At 34.6% G+C, this 12540-nt stretch overlaps 1 protein-coding gene across 2 annotated transcripts in view; it reads left to right on the plus strand.

Moving 5' to 3' along the window:
• Window positions 1-12540, plus strand: part of LOC126850219 (protein slit) — a 305313-nt gene that overhangs the window by 264402 nt on the left and 28371 nt on the right. For both annotated transcript variants that reach the window (XM_050592951.1, XM_050592952.1), the window contains exons 2-3: window positions 10488-10559; window positions 10869-11012. In XM_050592951.1, the coding sequence (XP_050448908.1) occupies window positions 10488-10559; window positions 10869-11012 (216 nt within the window). The remainder of the gene's footprint in view (window positions 1-10487; window positions 10560-10868; window positions 11013-12540) is intronic.

Here is a 12540-nt window from a genome sequence, read left to right on the forward strand (position 1 = left end):
CGTTAACGGTAATTAGTTGTCGCCCGGAGAGAAACAGAGGCGTCATGTTGTGACGCCGTTTAGATTTAGACGCCTGATTTCCGAGCATGAAAGCACGCTGCATATTTACTTTCTCTCTTTTTCTTGCTGTCTATGCACCGCGCACGCACCCTTTCAAGTTTGACTCGCGGTGTTACGTGCGCGTTGCGTTCATGTCTGTGAGCATGCATGTAACTTCATAACCGATGAGCGACATATACATTGTCTGTGATTTACTCCGCAAATATAAAATCGAGCCATCTGAGAATTTAAAATTATATAAATAGTAAGGGCTACGTATTCATATTTTATTGTATTAATTTTTATGTGAACATTAATTATTAAAGAGAGATCACATATAAGTAATTTTGACCTTATCGATATTTTAACAATAGGATGTAAATGTGAGTAATTAATAAAGAAGTTTTTAAAATTTATTTTCAATTGTTATTGTACATGATTATTATCTACAGATGTCAAGGAATATATATGAAGAAAGAAAGAACGCGAAGTTGCCAAAAATACTTTTTTTTAATTATATCATATATCTCTTTTACTATTAAAAAAACATACTTGCAAAGTTTGCATTTATGAATGAATATGTTGAGTGTATATTATAAACGTTTTATTTAGAAGAAATTTGAAATAAAATTATTTTGCGAAATCGGAACAATCATTAAAACTACATTATGTCTTCACGTTGAAGAGAAGAATCATAAAAAGTGCATTGCATTTTGGACATTGTAATTAAGAATGGTAAGCGTAATAGCATGTACGTTTATAATGAGCACGTAGAGCGACAGTATGGTGATAAACGAAGAACGTGACAACGAAAGAGCAAAAACGAAAAAAATGACATAAAGGCAAAAGCATTTTTTTCCCGGGTGCTCTTCCATGCGGAAAAAATAGCATCAACAGAAGCGCTAAAATGCACGACTTTGACAAGCACTTCCGCCTCGAGACGTTTTTCGTTAATTGCTACGCGCATTCTTCGAAGAATAAAAAAATGATTGCGCTTCTACTATTAAACGTCAATATTGCACGATGATTTTTTACAATAAAAGCTGAAAAATTATTTGAAAATTTAATAAAACCTCAATAAAAGGAAACACAATGACGATATCAAACAAAAATATTCATTTGAAATTATAGCATGTAAAATATTTATGATGCAAGAGAATCGAAGATTTATGAAATGTTTGTTATAATAAAATTTAGCATTTTATAAATGCTGTTTTTGTGTGTAATATCCTAAATTAATTTTTATACAAAAATATCTTTCGTAATTAGGTATCTTTTCGAGACAGTAAAAATAAATTAGTATTAACAGAAAACATAAAAATAAAATATGAAATTGCGCAGAGCTAATTGTTAGCTTTATATATCGAATAATTAGTAATATACGTAATGCTAATGCCAGATTATGCGCGTATTCGCGATTCGGGATTAAAGTGAATAGTAGAAAGAAATCTGATTGATTGAATTTTGATGAATCTTTCATCTACTATTCATAATTATAGACGAATCGCAAATATGCATATAATCCAACGCTAGCATAACATGTATATAGATATATATACATGTATAAATTTTGTTTACGTAAAAAACTAAGAGTACGCAAAAATACATAAAACATTTTTCAAAAATATTAATTTTTATATTTTAATTTTTATTAGGTTTTAAATTTTACAACATTTTAACTTTTTCTTTGAACTTTATGTATGAAACTAATTTTAAGAGATTTTTAATTTTTAAGCAGAGAAACAAATATAATATATTTGTTTTTACTTTAACATCGAGATAAAGATGACTTTGAGAATTGCCGTCGAAACCTACGATATTTGATTTATGTCAACAATTGGCACTTCGTAGACTGTAACAGCTGGCGGAAATAATCGCGAATGTCTCGGCGCCGGTGCCGGTGCCGTTGCGTACATCCGCATTGGACATTACATTGGAAAATGCGAAGCGCTGGTACTCGCAAGTCCCCGGAGAACATCGTCTACGATATAATTATATCATATTGGAAAAAGAACAACGTTGCAACAAGCACTGTTTATCGAATATTGTGGGATGCAACAACGGTGCAAAAGAACGAGGAAACGAGCTCGAACGATTTTAATATTTCAGTAAGCCCGCGGAGAGTGTACGGCGTTGTTTAATTATCTTGATTACAATGCTGTTCCGCGATTCGTTGATTGCATGGAGGTAAAGTACCGTTGAGATCGTTTAACGAACTTGAGCCCTTTGATCCTCGTACCGAAGTTCTTAATTATTTTTCCATTGCTTAAGACAATGTATCTATGTAAATAAGATGTTATATATACATATATATATATATATATATATATATATATATATTTATAATTATTTTTTACAAATCTGTTACTTTAAATTAAAATAAATCATGTATTAAAAAGAATAACAAATATATTAATAAGATAGTATAAAAGAAAAAACCGTGTTTTCTTAATAAATATCAAACTTTCTCTTGTTGCTAATTGTTCATATAATGCATGTGAGAGCCGCATTATATTCTTGCTTTTGTGCAGAAACACGGATTTTATCTTACACGTTCAACCCTTAACGCATTCCATCTCATTCCTGGATTACATGAACAGCGTAATAGACGCACGGTACATCCTGTTTTAGAGCGCGAGAGGATGCTCTGCTCGTGAGATGCATGCTATCGCGATAAAACTCGCATGGACCATCGTGGCCGTTTTATGTTCTCGCGATATGGGGTCGGTCTGCTTGGAGAAAGAGCAGAAAAATTACACGGCTACAAGAACTATCTAACAATAAGAGTCTCTACGTAATTTCCCCTGCATTATAGCGAGTCCACGTCGGTTGTTATACATACTAGTACATTTGTCTTTTCTGAACCAGTTGCACACCGACTAGTGTGTACGGGTGTCAGGAAACCTTGAAGGAGATGCATGCGTTTCCGCTGGATAAAACGATACAAATTACTGCTTTAGAGTACTTTGGGTCGCGAAAGCGATATTAGAAGGGGCGACGTTTTACATATCTTTTTGCTTGAATGTTTATTATCCATTAATTTGTATGTTTCCTATATAATGCGTATTAAGAAAATGCATGTATTAATTATTATTAATACATTAATTAATATCAATTCCTTGTTTATTAAAAATATGAATTGCTTATAAGTTGTTGTAATATAAGTCATATTTCTTTTTTATTTATTAATCCCATCTAAAAAACATTATTTAAGATTGTTTTAGACACTCTATAATTTATTGTCTACAAATGTATACATTGCCCAATACATGAAATGATTACAAGTAAAATCTTATCTTGAATTTTATCGCGAAAAAATATAGATTATTTAAATATAGTTAGATTGAACATATATGTCCATAAAATAAAATAATTTAACCTATATAAAATTATATATAATTGCATATTACAAATAAAACAATTTTATCTACATGATTGCCTTTTCAAAGTTGTTGCTTGCATATTTATGAAAAAAACCGATCTGTGTTCGTATAAATTCATTTTATATATAAAATACAATCGAAATATCTGATCGATGACCTAAATTCATTTCTAGGATCTGTTAACGAAATTAACAAACCGACTTTATTGATTTTATGATGATATTTGACGTTAAATATTTATAAAATAATATATCTCTAGCATTACTGTAGAAATAAATTTTTATAGCATATAATTGAATTTACATTTGATCGCCGATTCGAATATACGCTAACGTGAACATTTATCTAAAATTGCTGTAAAAAAAGCTCCTAGGTTGTGTTATTTCCATGCTTTCCGTAGTTCAGGTCGGACTGCACTACGTGGGCGAATATTTATTTTTGCTTGACTAGTTACACTCACTAACGAACTACCCACACCGTCGGAAATTCTTAAAAGTGTAATATATCCTTCGGGCAAAACGATATTTTACTGCTCTCGGTTATCTTGCAACCCTGTCACTATTTAAAGTAATGGGGAACAAGTACCTTGGTCACAAAGTATACGTTTACAAAGTTAGTGTTTGCAAGGTATCTAATATTGATATAAATGATATAAAGAGATGTCTTGGATTATTTACATATTTAATAATAACATGAAGTACAGAAGAGTATATATCATAAAAAATCATATATTTTGATGCAAATAGGTATCATAATAACATTTGTCACAGAATTAATAACAATATAAATAACGTATTTACATATTTTATTTTACGCACATTGCCTTTGCGAGACATTTGCAAACGTAATTATAATTATAAATTATTTATCTCCGTATGTGAAATAACAATATTCGAAACATTTCGGTATTTTCTGTAATTTAAATAGAGAGAATGTATTTATAATCTCCGTGAAATGTGTTTGCTATTAGTTTTCGCTCAAGACTCTGAACGCAGAAATACATTAGGAAGTAATTTGCCGCCCGAATGACAAATCGATCGATCAATTACTTCTCTTAGTGCAAACTCCAAGGAGCTTTTCTTCGCCGTATTTTAGGTCAGCTCAGGTAGCTCCTTTATACACGACCCTGCATTTATCTTTACTGAACTATTTGCGTCGGCAAACGAATCACACCCCGATCTGACAGCCGCGGAAGTGAAACAATAGTTTGGCGCTTCTCTTGTATACATAACCAGAGATGTTTAGTATCGATTCTACTGTTAGGTGTACGCTAACAGACCGTCATACGCAGCTGGTGGAGAAATACTAAAATACATGCAATGGACTTAGTGACCGTCCACGTTCCTGCGCCATAAGCAGCGATTGTTATTGCTGCTCTGGACTGCGTCTAAGATACATGACATTTGCTTTGAATTGCACTGTTCAGAGAGTCAAACGATTTCCTTGAAGAAATGAAGGTTTTTAAATCGATGTCATGATGAAGACAATGTTATTGGCCATGGAAAGATTGACCAGTTAAAATTTAATTAATTTAAACGCATACAATAATTATACTGCTTTTACTTACAATTTTAAAAATTACATTTTTCTGTGATTTTTTATAATATATTATTAATAATATAAAAAATATATCTATATATAATATAATATTTTCTTATATTTTTATACAATATATAATTTGAAATTATATTTGAATACATGATGTATATATATGCTGATATAACATAATGAGAAATGTCATATATATTAATATTTTTAAATTATTCAAAAATTGCAATGAATGAAATAATGTAAGTTAACTTTGTTATTCATTTTTTTCGGGCAATGAATATTGTAAAATAGCGGAGAATGAGACATTTCTGAAGGTAAATTTCGAATGATATAATTAAACAGAGATTCAAAAAATTTAATCAATCAACGAATTATTAATTACTCAACACGGCGAACAATATAACATTCCTTCTGTTTTTATAGATTTCCTGTCTGTGATTATTATAAAAAGAATTGTGAACTGAAGTCAGTTTCTCAGCATCATTATGACAAATGTCATATTTTTATTTATTGCTGGTTTCTGCATTTTTATGCACTTTTTATCTGTCAGACAGGTTCTTCGTATTTCTAAGAGGTTTTATTTTCTCATACATAAAACGTAGCTAGTATAGCAGTTGATGCGTCGCTACACACATTCACATATTTCATACCATAAATACGCAGGCACATAAGCGCGATTCTTGGCGATCGTTAATATTTGATTTTACTGAGTTGACACGCGCGCGACGCGCGGTGAGGGACGATCGTCCGCCACGAAACAAAAAAGAAATTTCATCTTGGATGCACGCCAACTTGATAAATTCAAGCATAGAAACTGAACGACACTATATTGCAGCGTAGAATCCCGTCTAAATGTTTCAGAAGTCAAGGTGTGTTTGTTGCGTTACAACTTCCCTCGCCGCAATAAGTTTCCACGGTAATGCGGCCAAAGCTTAAGTTTAAACACTGAACTGTTAATTGCATTGTTCTGGGAGCACAAAACGCGACAGTAATGTAAAAGCCATCTGCCTTCTATACCAAACTATTATACCATGAATCAACTGTCCCATCTTCAGTTTGCTACCATTTTCTCATAATATATACGGACATTTGTGTCACTTGCAAAACAGTGAAAACGAATTATGGTCAGAGTGTTGAAAAATATACAAGTCTATGAAATAATGAAATTAATGTAAAAAATAATGATATCAAAAGAATCTAATTATAATAAATAGGCTGAATATATTTTTAATAGTTTTTATTTAACTCTTCGTTTGTAAAATGAATCATTACATACCGTTCACATTTCTATCATTCCAGTAGTCACAATTATTCGAGAGTCGAATGAAAAGCCGTCGATATGTCAAATCGATTCGGTAACTTCGTCTTTTTCTTTCACTCTTGTCGATCTAGAGAGACCAAGAACGTCGATACTTCAACGGTAAACTCAATCAAGAGATTTCATTTGCATTTCTACGCTGACATGCAGAAGACTATATTTTCTCCCCGTAGCGGCTTTCTTTCTTATCTGACACGATGTTTTCATTGAGTAGCTATCTCCGTCCATCCTTCATCAAACTTGCTGCAAAATTTCCATGGATTCGTTCGCAGAAATGAACAGTCGCTCTAAAAGCAATATTCAACTTATCTGGATCTACGATTTCAGATGCTACGAATGTGCTGGTGGAAAAATCGGAAACGCGAGGGAAACTATTCGAGCGAGGAGCTATATTTTCTCGCGGAAATAAATCGGCCTGCAAGCAGATATTATTGCCACATGATGTACATTATTCTGTTAGATCCTCTCTAACTTTGTGGAAAAATGGTGCGACTCACAATCAGACATAAACGAACTGAAGTACATTATCGCGCGTAAATCGAGAGAATTTTTACATTACGTAGTATCAAATAGACTGAAATAATCAGGAGGATATATATTTATATATTTATACATGATATGCGTGCTCATATGGTAAATTACATCATATTTCTTATATTATTATATATACATACAGACACATGATATAGTAGACGCACGGCTAATCGGAATATAATCATTGCCCATAAATTATTCAATTCTCAAATCTCGGTAAGAAAACAAGGCAAATGGCTCGGTTCACGAGGAAATCAAGACGCGCGACGCCGATCCTTTACGTAGACTCGTCTCACCTTGTCGCGGTTCGATTTCTCTCCTTTATCTCCAACTGTGACATTTCTACGACATTAAGCAGGCGTATCGACACCGCGCGGCGTCGTGCGGTGATGTGAGATACGACCGGATATCCGGTCGATCCCGCGGCGGTATCCCTTATGTTCCTACCCTTGTGTTTCTCGCAGAGGCTTTCCTTCGGGTCGGGGGGTTGTCTGCAAACTTTGATTACATCTGCCAGCAGCCTGTCCTCCCCTCCCCTCTGTGCTTTCTCATCCCGCCACAACTCAAATATAGACATGTACCACCAGCACCTTATTCTTGGACATTGTCTACCAAGCCCGCGTCACTCGGTGAATCTCGCTGCCCTTCTGTTCTTTCTGATTCTCACACTATTAACCCTAGTAACCCATCAGATTTACCACTGTCGAGGACTCTCCCGCCATTTTCATCCTTTCCTGCGCCGTTTTTGACCTTCCCACCTTCGCGAAAATCCATAGAAACGTATTTAGCGGATATTCCGGTCGGCGACGCGAGATGTAATTTTGTTATCCGCTACGTGAGTCGCCTGGCAAAAGTGCAAGATGAAAATTGCGTCTTCCAGAATGTTATTGGATTTACGATGTCATTGTAGCAATCGAATCGAATCAACAACAGGCGATATACGACTTGAACTTCAGAACCGCGATTAGCATTCATTATCGCAGCAGCGAGATCTTTCAGAATTAATTATTTTTTTCTAAGTTGTTACGCTTTTTTATTGGACGACCTCTGATACTCTTACTAAACTGTCGTGACTATTTATGAATTCGGGCCAACAATTTATTCCGTTGAACGCGAAGCGCGTTTAATGATGCATGCGACTCAAATTTTATGAAATTTATTCCATCGCGCGACATAAATGTGACATAAATTTAAAAATTTAAATCATTTAGCGACTTTCGTGTTGACGTATGTATGCATTCTCATCTCACACAGTGGTGCATTTATTTTAAATATCACAGCGTTTCAAACAGATTTGCTATGTTTGATTTAGCTATGTTAAGTTTTTCATAAATTAACATGGTTACATCGATTTTAAATGACTATAAATTATTAAAAAATTTGTAAACGAAGCGTTATTTTATTTTACAATAGTTGCGCAAAAATTAGACTTAACTTTTGTCCTCAGGTGATATCTGGCAAATGTCCTTCATCGAAAACTTTCTCAAAAGAACTTAAAATACTTAAAGAACAAACACAACGCGAACGTGGACATATTGCAAAGTTTTGTCTCATCGTAACGACGAATTACAAATTGTCGCTTCGGGCGATCGGTCCTTTGCTCAAGAAACTCTCCTCTATTCAGTTTGTCGAGCAGAGATTCTCCATACAAGACGATTATCCGAACGAATCGCAGTTATTGCTTTCCGAGAAGATATCGCGCTATTTTAATTGAGCGTAACGCCACATAAGATGGTGAGGGTCTCCGCGAAAGGGTACATTAGGATTCGAGGAAGCGCAAATCTGTCATGCAAACGGCACACGCCAAGTTTCTGTCTTATTCTGCGAGTTGGCGGTTGGTTCATGAGCCACGATATTTCGCATAGAGGATGTCGTCGACGACTTTGAATAATCGCAGTAATAACGGAGACAGCGCGGTTTAAACTTCTATTGCGTTCGCGTCCATTCATCACAAATGATCAAATAATGTCTCTCATACACATATAGATACATAGATACAGAGCATGAAATCCTTGATATTTTAATTAAGAAAAAATCAACGACAAATTAATCAAACAATCTACCATTGAAATTAAGAATAAAATTAGAGGTTTTGATTTATTTTATTAAGATAAGAGAATTTTAATCAATGCAACTTTTATATGATATGAAAGTGGAAACCAAAATATTGTCATCTATTCTCTCAATTACATTGTTTGTTCGTCATAACGACATTCATCACACTCATTCTACAAAAGAACCGTAGGAGGTAGTGACAACGTTAACAGGAAAAGTGACATCGTTCGTTAGGTAGCTCCTAAAGCTCTCGTTAGACGCTGGGTAGCCGTCACCGTTTTATCTCGTCGAGAATTAATCGAATCGTCGATAAAGTGGATTATGCGTCGAGGTTCGATGGGCCTCGATTCCATAATGCGATTGGCCAGGCTCCTCCCGCGGGAGGTATTTTCAGCTTCCTCTTCAAGTATAACGATTCGTAATTAGATATTACCTGCAACGTATTAAGGAGGACGCTTAATATCTTAATAAAGTTAGCGGGAAGTATTCGTAGTCATTATCTTAGGGTATTATAATTAACTATCTCACGAACGACTCAACGAAGAAGTGATTTTTTTCCCTTTACTTCTAAACTTTCATGCTTTTACGAGAATTTTCTAGAATTAAAATTATATCGTGTCATTCGAACGAATATTTTTCTACATAACTATAATTATTCGGCGAAATTCTGTAGAAATATAAATAGTAAATCGTATATGGCAAAAAACATTAATATTAAGATAAGAAATGGAATAAAATATTGAAACAAAATCTAAAAATGTAATATAATTATAAATAAACAGAATGTACAATTTTTTAATGATGTTATGTTTGCCAGTAAATATCAGAGAAATTTACTGATGAAAAACAGAGAATAATGTTTTATCGAGTATTCGCACCGGGATTAAATCTCATATGTGAGATGTAAATTTCGCACATTTCTGTCATTTTGTTGTCGGTAGAGAATTACACGTCAGTGGACGAGAACGAGGGAATAATTTACGCCGGTCGTGTCAGACCAGAAAGGAGAAATCTGCGTCGAGAGGAAAAAGCGCTCGCATAGGCTGACTTTGTTACTCGTTCTTATCCTGAGCTTTTTGTCAGGTAAAAAGTTTCTCCGGGAAAAGGAACCAATTTAATAAGGCCTTAATAAAACTTCCCCGAGAGAGGTAGACGCGCTTGGCGTACGGCTGTGTTTGACGGCTACTTCACGGTCTTCTTCTTTTTCGATGTGAAGAGTAAATTCGCGCTTCCTCGTAACGGAGTGGTATAACCCTTTATTGGCAGAACAGCGATACCGTGTACTTGTCATTCTCTTGCTCTTTCTTTCTCATAGTACAATTGTTCATCTTTTATTCCGTGTCAAGGGGTACGGGGTATGGAACTAGATTCGTTGAATCGATAAAGTTGTGCGTTAAAGAACCTTATAGCATGACACTGCATTATGTCAGAAACAAAATTTGTTTAACTGTGCAGTATTTTTTGTATGCAATATAATTACACATGAGATAACGTGTATTTTTATCGATTTAGCATACAAATAATTTTATAACAGTTATTATTAATCTATTTAATTTTTTACTTGTTAAGAATCGATACTTACATTGACTTTGTTTTTCTTGTTGCAGAGACCTTCAAGGAAATAATATCTCGGTGATATTCAAAACAGACTTTGAGGATATGGCAACGCTTCACGTTTTGTAAGTAATATTCTTTTATTTTAATAATATATCTAAATTTTTTGAATTAATTGTCAAATAAATAAGGAAGATAAAATGTTAATTATATTATTATGTATTAATTTCTATGGTGGAATAAAAAAATTATTTTAGAAATATACTTTTTTCTAATTTCTCAATTACGTTAATAATAAAATATAAAAATCAGAATTTTGTATTATATTATTTTGATATCAATATCTAAAGTTGTTCATATTCTATTTGTATTAATAAGTAATTATCTTTTTTTTTATTTTTACCGTATATTAGGAGAATATTTTTTATATACAGGTTGCTATCTAACAATCAAATTCACACCATCGAGAGAGGGGCTTTTCAAGATTTGGTGGCAGTGGAGAAGCTACGTCTAAATAACAATCAAATACGTCACTTGCCCGATCTTCTCTTTAGCAATATGATGAACTTAAAACGCCTGTGAGTACAATATTATCATACAGATATTTCTTATTATAATCTAAATTGGCGAACATTAACTTGTTGATAATAATGAAATTTTATCTATGTTACACAATTATAGAGACAAGTATCTTCCGACATTTATAATTATTAACGTTAGGCTTTAAATGTCTTGCTAACAAGCTTGCTTGTTTGCATTATTGCATTAATATTGCAAATTCAAGATATCTCATCGTGCGATAAATCGACAAACAAACAGGGATAGCAGAATTTGTTAAGAGCCAGTAACACGTTATGTCGCGGGGTTTATGCAATCTGTCAGTGGTATATGGTACATAACGCGCGGCTAAATAGCGCAGCAACATTGCAAGATAGCGAGCGATGTTGCAACGAGTCTACAACGTCATGAAAGTTTGTAATATCGCAGCGACATCCGCGCCCGGTATTTCTCGAGAAGCTAAATCTCGGGAGAATAATTACATGTGAGATCACTCCAAATGTCAAGTTTCATATACCAGATACACACACAATACGCACACGTACGTATCGTCGTCTCTACATCCCTGCCTCTGTCCTGTCTCTTTGTTTTTTTTCTCTCCCTTGTGTTAAGTGCGACGAGGGTTATCGCATAAAGTTTTCAGACGACGGCCTACATACCTATTGGATGTACGTATGTATTGCGAGCAAGGCAAGCTGGTAAGTCTGTGTCTTGCCTGCCGCGCGAGTCGATCGAATGTATGCGCGGCTGCATACGCGACTTTTCACCCTGGGGGTTTAGTTTCTTAAAGGTGATCGTTCGATATGCAACACCGACGCTACCCGCCGTCCCGACGCTTGTCTATCGTCTCTGCACGCGACGCTCTAAAGTGTTTTCACTCTTCCGTGACCAGTGCTTGAATACGGGGTACGCTATCGCTCACTGACTGTCTTATTAGCGTGGCCTGATTTGGTAACCGAAGGGAAGGCAAAATGATTAGACGGGAGAGAGTCCGTGATTTTAGACATTTGCCGTGTAGAAAGATTGATGAAGTCATTAGTCAGATATGATAAAATCGATGTTTCGTGTTATGTATGAATCTTTAATAAAGCATAAAAACTCATTAATTTTGGCGCATTAAAAGACGATAAATTTTATATTCGATTATTATGAATATCGAAAAATAATTATCTAAATATGGTATTTAAAAAAAAATTATTGTACTCTTCTGATTTACACTCATCGATTTTATTTACAATTTATCAAAGATATTCCTGTGCTCGTGACTACTATGACTACACGATCTCAGAAGGCGATTATATCGAAGAACACGCGGCCGTTCCGTATATACAAATTATGCTCATCCATAAGGTATCCGTCGAGAAAGCGAATCGACTTTTTTTCCAACGACATGACACTGGTCCTCTCCGTAACCGACATACGGTTCGCCTCTCACTAACGAGAAGAGCCACCTTGACGTTCATAAGAAATACCGATCCCGCGTGATTACGCTGTCTCGTCTTCGATGCTTTTCCTCTGAACGCGCGCCGTAACATTCTTCACGATCCG

The sequence above is a fragment of the Cataglyphis hispanica genome, chromosome 6 (assembly GCF_021464435.1).
Source record: "Cataglyphis hispanica isolate Lineage 1 chromosome 6, ULB_Chis1_1.0, whole genome shotgun sequence".
Taxonomy (NCBI): domain Eukaryota; kingdom Metazoa; phylum Arthropoda; class Insecta; order Hymenoptera; family Formicidae; genus Cataglyphis; species Cataglyphis hispanica.